Source organism: Pleurodeles waltl, chromosome 1_1 (assembly GCF_031143425.1).
Source record: "Pleurodeles waltl isolate 20211129_DDA chromosome 1_1, aPleWal1.hap1.20221129, whole genome shotgun sequence".
Classification (NCBI taxonomy): Eukaryota; Metazoa; Chordata; class Amphibia; order Caudata; family Salamandridae; genus Pleurodeles; species Pleurodeles waltl.
The window spans coordinates 36,176,226-36,192,160 of record NC_090436.1 but is presented as its reverse complement, the minus strand read 5'-3'; the positions used below and the strand labels follow the sequence as shown (position 1 = coordinate 36,192,160).

General features: G+C 46.5%; 1 protein-coding gene across 11 annotated transcripts in view; it reads left to right on the top strand.

Annotated features, from left to right (window-relative positions):
- Positions 1–15,935, top strand: part of DCTN1 (dynactin subunit 1) — a 394,031-nt gene that overhangs the window by 275,458 nt on the left and 102,638 nt on the right. For all 11 annotated transcript variants that reach the window (XM_069207920.1, XM_069207653.1, XM_069207629.1 and 8 more), the window contains 4 exons: positions 11,817–12,021; positions 13,483–13,561; positions 15,387–15,546; positions 15,706–15,810. In XM_069207920.1, the coding sequence (XP_069064021.1) occupies positions 11,817–12,021; positions 13,483–13,561; positions 15,387–15,546; positions 15,706–15,810 (549 nt within the window). The remainder of the gene's footprint in view (positions 1–11,816; positions 12,022–13,482; positions 13,562–15,386; positions 15,547–15,705; positions 15,811–15,935) is intronic.

Below are 15,935 nucleotides of genomic sequence, written 5' to 3'. Positions count from 1 at the left end.
TCATGCATAGCCATTGTCCCAAACGCAAGACTGCACATGAGGCCCTTACAACAATGCCTAGCATCGCAGTGGTCTCAAGCACAGGGTCACCTTCTAGATCTGGTGTTAATAGACCGCCAAACTTACCTCTCGCTTCTGTGGTGGAACAACATAAATTTAAACAAGGGGCGGCCTTTCCAAGACCCAGTGCCACAATACGTAATAACAACAGATGCTTCCATGACAGGGTGGGGAGCACACCTCGATCAACACAGCATACAAGGACAATGGAACGTACATCAAACAAAACTGCATATAAATCACCTAGAACTTCTAGCAGTTTTTCAAGCACTAAAAGCTTTCCAACCAATAATAGTTCACAAATACATTCTCGTCAAAACAGACAACATGACAACAATGTATTATCTAAACAAGCAGGGAGGGACGCACTCCACGCAGTTAAGCCTGCTAGCACAAAAAATTTGGCATTGGGCAATTCACAACCAAATTCGCCTAATTGCACAGTTTATACCAGGGATACAAAATCAACTCGCAGACAATCTCTCTCGAGATCACCAACAGGTCCACGAATGGGAAATTCACCCCCAAATTCTGAACACTTATTTCAAACTCTGGGGAACACCTCAGATAGACTTGTTTGCGACAAGGGAGAACGCAAAATGCCAAAACTTCGCATCCAGGTACCCACACAAACAATCCCAAGGCAATGCCCTATGTATGAACTGGTCAGGGATATTTGCTTACGCTTTTCCTCCTCTCCCTCTCCTTCCTTACCTGGTAAACAAACTCAGTCAAAGCAAACTCAAACTCATATTGATAGCACCAACTTGGGCAAGGCAACCCTGGTACACAACGCTGCTAGACCTCTCAGTGGTACCCTGCACCAAATTGCCCAACAGGCCAGATCTGTTGACACAGCACAACCAAAAGATCAGACACCCAGATCCAGCATCGCTGAATCTAGCAATCTGGCTCCTGAAATCCTAGAATTCGGGCACTTACAACTTACCCAAGAATGTATGGAAGTCATAAAACAAGCAAGAAGGCCATCCATCAGGCACTGCTATGCAAGTAAATGGAAGAGGTTTGTTTGCTACTGCCATATTAATCAAATACAACCATTACACACAACTCCAGAACATGTAGTGGGTTACTTGCTTCACTTACAAAAATCTAACCTAGCTTTCTCTTCCATTAAGATTCACCTTGCAGCAATATCTGCATACCTGCAGACTACCTATTCAACTTCCCTATATAGAATACCAGTCATTAAAGCATTCATGGAGGGCCTTAGGAGAATTATACCACCAAGAACACTACCTGTTCCTTCATGGAACCTAAATGTTGTCCTAACTAGACTTATGGGTCCACCTTTTGAACCCATGCACTCCTGCGACATACAGTTCCTAACCTGGAAGGTGGCATTTCTCATCGCCATTACTTCCCTGAGAAGAGTAAGCGAGATTCAGGCGTTTACTATACAGGAACCTTTTATACAACTACACAAAAATAAAGTCGTCCTAAGGACCAATCCTAAATTTTTGCCAAAGGTTATTTCACCGTTCCATCTAAATCAAACAGTGGAACTTCCAGTGTTCTTTCCACAGCCAGATACCGTAGCTGAAAGGGCACTACATACATTAGATGTCAAAAGAGCATTAATGTATTACATTGACAGAACAAAGAACATCAGAAAGACTAAACAACTCTTTATTGCATTTCAAAAACCTCATGCAGGAAACCCAATTTCAAAACAAGGTATAGCCAGATGGATAGTTAAATGCATCCAAATCTGCTACCTTAAAGCTAAACGACAGCTGCCCATTACACCAAGGGCACACTCAACCAGAAAGAAAGGTGCTACCATGGCCTTTCTAGGAAACATCCCAATGCAAGAAATATGTAAGGCAGCCACATGGTCTACGCCTCACACATTCACCAAGCACTACTGTGTAGACGTGTTATCCGCACAACAAGCCACAGTAGGTCAAGCTGTATTAAGGACATTATTTCAGACTACTTCCACTCCTACAGGCTGATCCACCGCTTTTGGGGAAATAACTGCTTACTAGTCTATTGCAGAACATGCGTATCTACAGCGACAGATGCCATCGAACTGAAAATGTCACTTACCCAGTGTACATCTGTTCGTGGCATCAGTCGCAGTAGATTCGCATGTGCCCACCCGCCTCCCCGGGAGCCTGTAGCAGTTTGGAAGTTACCTTCAATTATCTATATATGTATCATCTCAACCTTAAATAGGTGCATACTTAGTCACTCCATTGCATGGGCACTATTACTACAATTCAACTCCTACCTCACCCTCTGCGGGGAAAAACAATCGAAGATGGAGTCGACGCCCATGCGCAATGGAGACAAAAGGAGGAGTCACTCGGTCCCGTGACTCGAAAGACTTCTTCGAAGAAAAACAACTTGTAACACTCCGGCCCAACACCAGATGGCGAGCTATTGCAGAACATGCAAATCTACTGCGACTGATGCCACGAACAGATGTACACTGGGTAAGTGACATTTTCATTCAAACTACTTCCACTCCTACAGGCTGAGCCACCGCTTTTGGGGAGATAACTGCTTACTAGTCTATGCACAACATGTGTATCTACAGCGACAGATGCCATCGAACTGAAAATGTCACTTACCCAGTGTACATCTGTTCGTGGCATCAGTCGCTGAAGATTCACATGTGCCCACCCGCCTCCCCGGGAGCCTGTAGCAGTTCGGAAGTTAGCTTAAGCTTTGTATATTTGTAAATATATTATTTAAACCTTAAATAGGTACATACTTAGTCACTCCATTGCATGGGCACTACTACTACAACACAACTCCTACCTCACCCTCTGTGGGGAAAACAATCGAAGATGGAGTCGACGCCCATGCGCAATGGAGACAAAAGGAGGAGTCACTCGGTCCCGTGACTCGAAAGACTTCTTCGAAGAAAAACAACTTGTAACACTCCGACCCAACACCAGATGGCGGGCTATGCACAACATGTGAATCTTCAGCGACTGATGCCACGAACAGATGTACACTGGGTAAGTGACATTTTCATTAGCCTATGTAAGGTGAACATTCGGTACTTAGGTGATCTATCTCATATAAGTTTTAAGGTGATAGTGTATATCTGGTAGAGACTTCTAGCTGTAGATTCCTTACCTTTAGAATTTCCAGGTGTCAGCTTGGAATCTGGAACTTTTGCTGAGCAGTGCCTGTGCACTGGCTGTCGAATGGCGTCATTTGGATCCACGTGGCATCGTCGTTGGAGCCGTCTCTGATGTCACGGTTGCCCATAAAGGCACCATCCAGGCACGTGTACATCGGTCCTTTTCGTTCCACGCCAGTTAAGCGAAGATCTGGAACAGAGTTGCCCTCTGACTTGCGTCTGTGTGAGGATGACATTGATAAAGACTGGATTCAAGCCATGTGGTGCCTGCCATCGCCCAATGTCGTTGATGGATCCTAACCCGGTATGCTTATGGTGTCTCGAGCGCGACCACGGTTCAAAATCATGCTCGGACTTCCAGGCCATGGCTCATGGCGGAACGGCAGTCGACATTGGCTGGCGCAACTCCTCAGAGGTCACAGTCCAGGTCGAGGAGAAGGTCACTGTGCCTCTATAGGAGCTCGAAGTCCTCTTCATTCCACTCTAGGTCCTCCGGGCATTCTGGGAAGAGGCACAAGAAGAAAAAGTCCAAGCAGGTTTCGACTTTGCCTTGCCTTTCGGACGATGAGGTGACTCGGGAGCATTGATGTTTCAGGCACGGTTTCACTGAACCGATGCCAGGGCCCATTCCGCGCCATCCTCCCTTTCTGGAAGCCGGAGCACCCCAAACCCCAATCCAACTTAGAGTTTTATGAGGCCAACTGCCTCATGTTTGAGCGGGCCGGCCCCACTGAAGCACCCTCATGCCCTGGGAGGTTGGCAGAGAACCCATCAGGTTTCACGCTACAGGCTTCGGCTTCAGTGGGGCCTCGTGGATTCCATTCCGGATCTGGAACGGTGCTGGATTCGCACAAATAGACCTTCTCTGGCACCGATCCCGGCACCACTGGCAGCGGGAGCCCCATTCGGATCCCCGACGATCTGGAGCCGGAACGGCGTAGCTAAATTTGACGGTGCCCAAAGTGCTAGATCCATGTCTGAGCATTTTCTTAACATCCAGGCAGTGGTGAAGAATGGGAGGGGTCATTGGACCCTCTAGAAACACACATGGAGTCATTGGACTGGTATGAGGAGCTAGGAGAGGCCAGTGGACTGGATAATTCTCCAGATACTGGCTTGCTCTCTCCTCCTTCAGTGGCTATGGAGGAGGGTGCATCATTCGCAATGGTGGTGCATAGGTCCTTGACCTATATCTGCCTACATTGCCGGCAGGGACTAACCTTCTGACAGTGGTACTTCAGCCAGAGACTCCTACATCGGAACCGATGTTGCCCTTCGATTAACTCTCACGGATGTCCTGCTGGGGACGTGGTCCAAACCCAGCACAGGGGCTCCTGTAAATAAGACAAGCGGCCACTTCCATTGCCCCGGTTCTGGGTGACACTAGTTTCCTCACCCAACACCCTACCCAGAGGTATTCCAAACATCTACATCCCATGGCCCTTCCCTTCCGCACCTCCAGATAGATATTTCAAGAGGCTGGATCAGCTTGGGAAGAAGATGTAAACACCTCATGCCTATTTGGCCATTTTTCCCACACTTTGTGGGATATGGTTGCGCAGGTGCTGCTTCAGGTCCCGGAGGACGTGCAGGCCATTCTTTCCCAAGCGATTAAGGACGAGAGAGATGGGCAAAGTTTATGATAAGGTGTGGTTTGGACATGAGTGACTCACTGGCTAGAGCAATTTCGTCAATGGTGAGCTTCGTAAATCTGGCTGTTCGGGGATGTCCAGGCAAACCTCATGGACATGCCGTTCAATGTGTCCTGCCTAGTTGGCGAAAACGCAGACTAGGCGCTGGAGCACTTTAAGGACTACCAGACTACGGCCAAGTTCTTGGCCTCTCTGCGACCCCTCGCCAACAGTCTGTCTATCTTCCCTTTCAAGGCTTCGGAAGGGGTGTGCACCACGCCATCCACAGACCAGCCTCAGTCTTCCGCCAGGTCAGCATCTTGTGCAGGGATGCAGTAGTGGTGCCTTCAGACCCAGAGGGTCTGGCCAGAAGTTCGGCCACCACCCAGCCCCCCACCGCTACAGCATCCAAGCCCTCCTACTGTGATTCTGCAAGACCATGTATGTCCAGTTGGAGGGAGGATTCAATTTGATCTCACTCACTGGTGGTCCATAACATCGAAAAAATGGGTCTTGCAGATCATACAGAAGGGCTATTCCCTCCCCTTCCAGTCTTTACCTCCCCAATGCATCCGTCAAAAGAACGGATGATGAAGGATCACTTGGTTTTGATTTGCGAGGAAGTTGCGGCTCTCTTGGCTAAGGGAGCCATAGAAAGGGTTGCGATATCAAAAGTAGGCAGTGGTTGTTATTCCTGCTACCTTCTGATACCCCAAAAAAACCAAGGGCCTGCACCCCATAAAAAGGAGAAATTCAGAATGCTCACTCTGGCTCTGGTCTTGTCTACCCTAGACCAAAGAGACTGGATGGTAGTGTTGGACTTGCAGGATGCATATTTCCCAACCCCATCCTGCCTTCCCAAAGGTGCTACTTGCGATTCAAGGTAGGCCACAGGCACTTTCAGTTTACCATGTTACTCTTGGGCCTCACCAATGCGCTTTGGGTGTTTACCAAGGTGAATGGCGGCGGTCCCAGCTCATCTGCGCATGCTAGGGGTTTCAGTTTTCCCCTACCTCGACGACTGGCTGTTGAAGGCTTTCACCCCAGGCGGTTATCACCCACCTTCAGACTATGTCAAACCTCCTGCACTCGCTGGGGTTTACTATAAACATGCTGAAGTCACACCTGACTCCCTCTTAGATGCTCCCTTTCATCGGATCTGTTGTGGACACAGTGCAGTTTCAGGCCTATCCTCCCAAGCAATGAGTCCAGGATATTTAGGTTATGATTCTAATGTTTCGACCTCTATCCTGGATTTCGGTGAGAATGACTTAGAGGCTGCTGGGCCTCATGGTCTCCTGCATCCTGCTTGTGACTCATGTCAGATGGCATATGTGGCTTCTGCAGTGGGACCTGAAGTTTCATTGAACGCAGCATCATGGCAATCTCTCCTACATGGCCCAGATCTCGGGGTAACTGCAAAAGATCTGCAGTGGTGGTTAATGAACTGCGATTGGGTCAGAGGCAGGCTCCTCTTCCTACCCCAACCAGATTTCACAGTAGTGACAGATGCATCACTTCTGGGATGGGGTGGCCATCTGGGAGAGATGGAGATCAAAGGTCTCTGGTCTCAGGTGGAATCCGGACTCCATTCCAACTTATTGGAGCTCTGGGCAATCCGACTAGCATTGAAGGCCTTTCTTCCAGTACTCGAAGGGAAGATAGTGCAGGTGTTCATGGACAACACTACCGCAATGTGGTAGTGCAACAAGCAGAGCGGTGTGGAGTCGTGGACTCTTTGTCAAGAGGCCTTTGCTCTCTGGACATGGCTTTTTGAACGCCAGAGCAGACAAACGCAGCCGTCTATGCATAGCGGATTACTAATGGTGTCTTCTTTCGGAGGTGGCACAAGGACTCTTTCAGCAGTAGGAAGAGCCTTGGTTTCATCTGTTCGCCTCCGCAGAGAACACGCAGTGTCAGCAGTATTGTGCGTTGGAGTTTCCAAGGCGGCAGTCGCTCAGCGATGCCTTTCGTCGCAAGTGGAGCTCAGGCATCCTGTATGCCTTTCTCCCCAAACCACTTTCTCAAGAAGAGAATTCTCAAGAAGATCAAAAATGACCGAGCTCAAGTAATCCTGGTGGCTCCGGACTGGTCTCGGAGAGTCTGGTATCCTGAGCTTCTGAAAATGAGCATCGATCATCCGATCAGGCTGCCCCTTCGGGAAGCTCTTCTGTCGCAGCAGCAGGGAAAGGTTCTCCACCCGAATCCATCAACTCTGGGCCTTCATGCGTGGAGCCTTCGACCTTCCCACCCGAAGTCTGTAAAGTTATTTTGACGCCAGGCGTTCCCCTACCAAGACGGTACACGCCTATTGTTGGAGGCACTTTGTAAATTATTGTACAGAAAGATCTTTTGATCCTCTTTCTGCTTCTCTCTTACATTCTTCTATTTATCTTGTCCCTTGCCCAGCAGGGCTCTGCATTGGGCACTCCCAAGGGTTATCTTTCTGCCTTATCAGCTTTTCTTTGCTGCTTATCAGCATTATTTCATTCTCCTATTGTAAATAGATTTCTTAAAGGGCTCACCATCAAGACAGCCTTTTTAGTGACAGTAACATCTGCCAGGAGGGCGAGTGAGATGCCGGCTCTCTCGTAAAAACGTCCGTATCTCACCATGTTTTCAGACAGGGTAGTGCTTTGCGCTCATGCCTCTTTCCTTCCTAAGGCGGTGACCCCATTTCACCTCAGTCAGAACATCACCCTGCCCACCTTCTTTGCTCCACTGCACCCCTCTAAGGAAAAGGAGCGACTCCATGGACTGGACCCAAAAAGAGCATTGTCGGTCTACTTTGACCGCACAAAAGAGTTCCGAGTGGATGACTAACTCTTAGTGGGGTACGTGGGAGCAAAGAAAGGTCGGTCAGTGCAGAAACTAACCATTTCGAGCTGGATCGTTCTCTACATAAAGATCTGCTATGCTCTGGCCAAAAAGCAGCCTCCTGAGGGCTTGAGGTCTCACTCCACCAAAGCTGCTACCACTGCGTTAGCAAGAGGTGTACCAGTCCTCGATATCTGTCAGGCGGCAATGTGGGCGACTGCACACGTTTGCCAAACACTACTGGCTGGACAGTCAGGTCCTCGGACAAGAGCATTTTGTCCATTTGGTCTTGCAGGACTTTTTAGTTTAAGGAGAATTTGTCCACAGCGCACCACCATGAGGTTATGGCTTGGGTATCTATTCTAAAGGTAAGGAATTTGCTGCTAGAATTTGTAGCTAGCTATCAGATGAACAAGTTACTTACCTTTAGTAACACATTATCTGGCAGAGACTCTATCTAGCTGCAGATTCCTTATACCCACCTATGCGGCCCCACTCTGCTGACTCATTTCCTAGGGCTAAGGATTGTTCCTTTCAGGGCCCCAGTTTCTTCGCACAGCTTAAACTGTTGGTTCTTTCCATGGTTCTGTGCTTCCAGCGTAGATGTTTGTGGAAAAGTACTAATGTACGTGTGCCTGAGTGGTGCATTTATAGGTGACTGGGACGTCACAGACGGCTCCAACGACGCCATGGGGATCCGAACAACCCCACATGATGGAGCGCGCAAGGGTGTTGCTCAGCAAAAGTTCTGGATTCCAACTGACGCCTGGAAATTCTAAAGGTAAGCAATCTGAGGTTAGAAAGTCTCTACCAGACAATGGGTTACCGAAGGTAAGTAACTTGTTCTTTCATGCACTTAACTGTCTTCATGGGATTTTGCACTCTAACATAACTTGATCAAACAACTAATTGAATTCGCTTGACATTAAATAATTAACAAGATTATTGTAGGACAAGTATCTTTTTTGTTTAATTGATCCCTTTAGAGAACCCTATTGCTACAAACCTAGCACTTGCTCACGTTTTTTAGGAATATGTGAGCTTCCCCTTTTGATTAGCACTGAGCAAGCTCTGCGGCTACATCACCAGACTGAATGCACTGGGATTAAAGACAGTAGCACACCGTGTGGAATCAGACCCGCAGGGATTACACCAGGGGTGCATGCAGGGAGAACAGAGTAAAGGGCGGAGGAGTGACTCCGGCAAAGGAACTTCCACCTCTACCCACCCTGTCAATTCCACGTCACTTGTCAGAGGAAGAGTACAGGATTTCCTCTCTCTTTAAGAGGAAATCACATCAGATTAGTGGGTTTTATCAGTGGTTCGACCCAGCTACTTCCTAGAGCATATCAAAGCTCTTCCCGAAACCCCACCACACAGACATGTCTCCTCAGCAGAGACCATTGTGGATGAGGTACAAGCACTCCTCCAAAAAGGGACGGTAGAGAGAGTGCCTTCACACCATCAGGGAAAGGGCGTCTACTTATCTTTACATCCTCATTCCCAAAAAGGGCTTCTCCCTCAGGCTTATCCTGGACATTAAGCCTCAAACCAGTACATACTGGTGGAACGTTTCCATATGACAGCCCTGCAGGACATCATCCTCTGCTCTGGCAAGGCAATTACATGACAGCGCTCAATCTCAGGGACACCTGCTTCCAAGTACCCATCTACTCTGCCACCTTACAGTACCTTCACTTTGTGACAAGTGTACGTCACTACCAATTCAATGCACTTCGTTTCCTGGGGCTCCAAGGGTATTCACAAAGTGTCCAACTGTGGTGCCCGCCCATCTGTGAAGTGGGAGGACACTTGCCCTACCTCGACGATTAGCTTGTCAGGAGTGACAAGAGGCAAGAAATCATAGTCTGCACTCAAGCAGCAACTTGCCGGCTCCTGAGCTTCATATTCACCATGGATGCCACCAGGTCCTACCTCCATCCTCAACAGACCCAACTCTTCCTGGGATCTGTGAACACAGTGACAGGAAAAACCTACCTACACCAACAGAGTATTGCCATTCCAGCAGCTGCTGCCTCTTCCTCAGCCCAGTCGCCAGCTCGCTGTCGGAACTGTGATGTGCATCTTCGAGATAATGGCTTTATGCATCCATTGTGTGCCCCACCATGCCAGACTCCACATGCGCCCCTGCAAGAGTACCTCGCCAGTCAGTGGTCACAGGCGGAGGGTCACTGGGAAGGTAAAGGCCAGCACTCTCCACTCGCTGCATTGGTGGATTTGCAACAACTTGTTGCAAGGCTGCCTTTCCCAGATTCAATGCCTCAGGTGGCCTTTACCACAGATGCCTGTCTCACGGCCTGGGGTGTTAATCTCCGCACCATGGCTGTGCAGGGGTTGTGTGCCCCTCAACACAAGGGCAGCCACATCAGTTACATAAAGCTGGTGGCCAAAGGCCTGGCCCTGTATTACTTACAGAAACATGGCAGCAGACCCTCTCCCCAGCTTTCAGCAATGGTGGAAGGGATTTCACCATTAGTCAGTTTGTCACAATACACAACTACACAGCTCCAAGCAGAACATTTTCCCAGGGTGGACAGTGACTTTGCGACATGGTGAGCAGGTCTACTTTAGCAAGTCCATGAGCGGGAACTCCACCAGCAAGTCCTACACAGGTACTTACATTGTCGGTGGACCCCTCAAATAGACCTCTCTGCCACTCCCGAAAATGCAGTATGCCCAAACTTCACCTCTAAGTACCTGTGCACACAGTCTATGGAAATGTACTACGGATAAACTGGTCAGGTGTCTTAGCCTATGCATTTCCTCCTCTCCCATTCCTCCTGTACGTGGTGAGGAAAGTGAGGTAAGCATCCATGATGCCACTCAGGCCTGACCTGCTCACACAGATAAGACCAAATCAGACTCCCAGCTGCTCGATCTATCACATGATGCCTTAGAGTTTAACTATGTAAACCTCCCCAGGAATGCATAGCCATTCTGTGGGAAGTGCATGCCACCACTCTGTCCTATTACAGTGCACAATGGAAAAACATTTTTGTCCACTATTGCATTTCCAAAATTCAGGAACTCCTAAAGGTTAACAACCAGGATCTCGCCTACTGTCGTTTACATCTGCAGACATCAGCCCTCATGTACACATCAGAACTCCTGCACCTAGCTGTAGTTGCAGTTGATTTAAAAAAGGGACGATTCATCCCTTTTCAGGATCTCTGTAGTCAAGGTTTTCAAGGAGGATCTTAACAGTGTCATACCTCTTTGAATACCCCTGCCCCATGTAGAACTTAATGTAGTCCTCATGAGGCTCAAGGGGGCCACCGTTGGAACCTTTACTCTCATTATGCTCCCTATAGTTTGTTTCCTGGAAATTAGCATTATTAGTGTCCATTAAGGAACTGCAATGGCTCACCTTGCAAAAAACATTAATTCAGGTTCATAAAGATAGGGTTGATCCCAGCACCAATCCTAGGTTTCTCCCCAAGGAGGTATCACTTTTTCATTTCCGACTACATAGCTCCCAGTCTTCATTCCACAGCCAGATTCAGTAGCGGAAGAAGCTATATGCATGTTAGATGTTGGACGAGCTCTTAAGTATTACATCGACAGGACCAGTCTCCGTCACAAGCCTGACCAGCTCTGTAACCTTAGTGAAGCCTCACAAGGACCATGCCAATCCAAGGCAGGTATAGAAAGATGGACAGTCAGGTGCATTCTACATCCAAACCTGAGAGTCTTACCTGTCTCCCCAGGATACACTGGTCATGGTTTGCTTGGGAAACATTCGGTTAGCTGTCATCTGCAAAGTGGCCACCTGGTCAAAACCAAGCAGGACTATGTGGACATCTTAGCCTGTCATCTGTATTCTGTAAGAATTCTGTAAGAATCTGTAGCACGTAGTACTTATATGCACATGTATCCACCCTCCCTCTGAAACTTGTGATAATTGCAGTGCACTCCCCTTATTATCCAGTTCACACCGCAGAGTATGATAATCCATCAAATAATGCTTGCTCAACACTCTATACACACACTCATCCTCTGTGTGAAAAACAATCTAAGATGGAGTGGGTTCTCATGCCCATTGTGAACCAGGGAGGAGTCCAGGCACATGTTGTGACTTGAAACACTTCATTAGACTCTACGAACAGATGCTAGAGAATAAGTGGCATTTTCATTTTAACCTTCATAATGTTTGGGTTTCATTGTAGGAGGCCAAAGAAGCCATTGAAGCCAAGGATCGATACATGGAGGAAATGGCAGACACAGCAGATGCCATTGAGATGGCAACTCTTGACAAAGAAATGGCTGAGGAGCGAGGAGAATCCCTTCAACAGGAGGTCGATTCTCTGAAAGAGAAGGTGGAGGAACTCACAATGGACCTTGAGATCCTTAAACATGAAATTGAGGAGAAAGGTAGAACATTTAGAGGAAATATTTTCTTTTGAGGATTGAGTTTTTGTCATCTATTAAAGCTGCGGGGAGAAGATGTCTAACATTATCACGTTGTCTTCATGAGCAGAAGATAACTTGTCTACAGGACATTTAGTTCTAGACGCACATTTTTGAAAGCACTGAAAACGTCTTGCCAATTTACATAAATTAGGAAAAAAGAAACCATATCACACTTTCATTCACTTTATTTCATGGAAAACAAAAGATTTATTTTTAAGTCTCAAATCATTTTATGTAGTAAATAAACTTCAAGCAACTGAAAACACGCCAAATTACACATACTGGGCTACAGCCCTCAAGAGTGCAGACCCCATCCTAACGCATCATAAAATTGTGACAAATAACGATTTGCAATTTGCAGTTCCTTAAATGGAATGTTCAAAATGGATTGTTAGATGTGGTCAGAATTTGTGCACCGACTTGTAACTAATCCATTGGTATTTTGAGAACTGACCTATGTATAAATAGGTTGGGTCTCAAAATACTGATTTGTGGTGGGTCGCAATTCGACCTACCTCATTAATATGCATGAGGTGGGTTGTACATTGTGACCCACCATAATTGGCTACATTGACAGACATGGTGGCCTGTTGAGGTCGGCAGGCCACCATGTCTGATTGCTTTTGAGTAAAGCCATTTTTTTTATTGAAATGCAGTCCAAGTTTCTTAGAGGAAAACGGGCTGCGTTTAAAAAAACAAAAATGAGACAAACATTTTTTTGTGAGCCGGCAGTAGTCTCCGCTACCACTGCCTGCTCAGAAAAAATATTTTTGTGAACAATCACAAACGGGATGGGGTCCCTAGAATCCCCTTTGCGAACGGCTTACCAGCTGTTTGAGGAGGTGGTAAAATATTAATGCTTTACGATCGGATTTCAGTCGCAATACATGATTACGTAGCTTAAAGATTCAGTATCTGGAAGGAACGCCCTTAACATGCCTCTTCTAAATGCTTCTTTCATTCTCCTATTGTGCATTGAAGGAACTGTTCTGGCAATGTTTCAATGGACTGTGTAGTTGGGGTTTCATAAGGGCACTGCCAGGCTCCGAGCAGCCATGATGGCAGCTCAGAAAGGGTAAAAGTGAATCCAAAACGAGTTGTTGAAGTCCGAGTGTCTTTACCTCCAGGCCTCTTGACATTTGGATAAATATGTATAGATTAACATTGACCAGAACTACTAATGCTTTAATTCTGCCGCTTTTGATTGGAACTAAGAGATGTCTTTGCGAGCCATTTGGAGGGCATGCCCGATATTACTGCACTGCAAGTGAAGTGTCCCCAGCAATAGAATGATTCCATCTAACCTTATCTAGATGACACTCTGGGGTATTGGCAAATTGTCAGTTTAGTGATCCCTTGAAGATGGAATACACTGAATGCAATGTTGGTTTTGAACATGTTCCCGTTTCCCTCTTGTATCAGGTTCTGATGGAGCTGCATCCAGTTACCAGGTCAAACAGCTTGAGGAACAAAATGCCAGGCTAAAAGAAGCTCTAGTCAGGTCAGAACCTCTCCTGTCTTTGCATTACCTTTTGGTGTAAGCTCTAGTTTGAGTCCACATGCAGCTCGATTTTGAACTCTGGAATAATGCATTTCCTCACAGAGCAGCCTTGTTTTGTACATTAAAAAGCAGGCCCTGGCAGAGCTGTGGTGATTGTCCACATGGTGGTATAGCTAACTCCATGCTGACGTTCTGCCCTACTTGGTGTCTGCTGGTTACAGACATCTGGTGGAACCTCTGAGTGGCAGGCATGCTGAACGTGTCTGGAATCACCTCTGAGTCTAGGTAGTACTTGGGTGAAACTTACCTCCAAATTCTGTGTGTGTTTGGACGGGGAAATTATAGGTGTTCCCAGGTGCAGGATATATAGGTAATTGTGGTTTTCACCTAGAGAAAACTCCAATGATTTCTCAAAACTTACTCTACGTATGCAGAGTGCCAGGAATGTGAATTTTTGTATAAGAGAGGGTACTGCCAAAGGAAATAATGCTTAAAGTATTTGTTTTACGAGCCTCTCTCTCCTAACACAAGTGGAATCAGGCTTGTTTGCTGTATCTCCGAATTCTAGTTCTCAGGCATGTGGTTGAGGTTTTATTGGTTTTCTAAAGAGCAGATAGTTTGGGTCAGCTCAGTTCCGAAGAGAGCAAGTTCTGCGCTTTGGACACTCTGCTCCCAGAGTCTTCCCCTTGTTTTTGTCTTTTGAACGTGGATTGGTGGGTGGTGTGTGCAGTGGGCTGAATGTGGCTCCCTGGGTCAAACAAGAGTGTTGGCCATTCTTTGGAGTACTCTGATTTCTCGTTCCTCAAGGCTGATGCATGATTCGCAGTGCTGTGCCTGTGGCAGTGACCGTATCACCAGCTTTTGTTTAATTAGATCACGTTCGACCCAGTTGAGGTCCAGCCGTGTCACCTTATTTTTAGAAATCATGCAGAGTGTGTGGGCTGCTTGGGTAATGGCCTATTAACTACATTGAAATGGTCAACAGCCGAGCCACGACTGGGAATCTAGTCGGCCCCAGTAGTGTGGGGACTGGACACAGCATTAATGTCATGGGTGATTGAAAGATAGCCGTGGAAGACCACAGCAAAGTACTTAAAAATGTGTGTTGTGAATGACCTCAGGGCAGGTGGACTTGTGAAAGAGATGGTTGTGGTTTTGGTTCTGCCAGTAGAAGTTTCTGTTTGGGTATCCTAATGACGGGCTGTTCGTTTTTATTCTCACTTTGATTTTCCAAGTTACGGTGCATCTGCCGTCAGTGTGTGTCTGGAATTTTATGCATTTTCTAAGTGACTAATCTGCAACTAAACTATTTTTGCAATAAAATATGGTTTATTTATTTGGTGAATAAGTGATTATTTTAATAGGATAATTTCCATTGGTTTTAGTTTGTTTGAAGCATCTGTCAGTTAGGCCAGTGTTGCATTCTATAAAAAGTCTACCCTCATTAATGAACTGTTAATATAACTGCCATTCTTTTGTCTACAATTACAAATGCAAAATGTTGTATGGATCTGACTATTGAAGGTTAAATACAGTGTTTACCAGACTGACTTTATTTGTGTTGGCACAAATAATAATTCTTTTTAAGCTTTCACATACGAGTTGCTTGCTTACAGGACCATATGTGGCTTTGTGGTATCTGACATTTGCAACTAAATGCTCGTGCTGACGGGATGAGAGCGTCATCCTTACACGTTAGTTTGTGTTTCAGCCTCTGTCACTGTTGGCATATTGGTGCAAACAGACCTATAAGTAGCGTAAAGTAGTGTGACCGTTGATATGAATAAAAATCCTTTTCTATTTATGAAAATATCTTTCCATGCAGGATGCGGGATCTTTCTGCCTCTGAGAAGCAGGAGCATGTGAGGGTTCAAAAGCAATTCGAGAAGAAAAATGTAGAGCTTGAAACACTGCGCCAACAAAGAGAGAAACTGCTTGAGGAAGTAAAGCAGGCAGAAAAAACCATAGACGAGCTGAAAGAACAGGTGGGAACTCCATGCTTTGCTGGGAAAAAACATCGTCTCTTGTGCTTAAAACAGTGGTTGATGCCATGTTATTCGCCCGGCTGCCCAGCGGCTGATGCTGAGAATGAGCTGTTTTTGTTATGTTTGGTTTCATAGAGTTCTCTTGTACTTTGAATTCAGGTGGATGCTGCTCTGGGGGCAGAGGAAATGGTAGAGATGTTGACTGAGAGAAATCTGGACTTGGAGGAAAAAGTGCGAGGACTCCGTGAGACTGTCAATGACCTGGTAAATCACTTTTTACCTCGACCATGAGAAAACTTTGAATGCATTACCATAAGCTAATTACTATTCATTGTTTCTTGATCATATGTACATTTCAAACGTCGGGTAACCCTGCAGCAACTCTACAA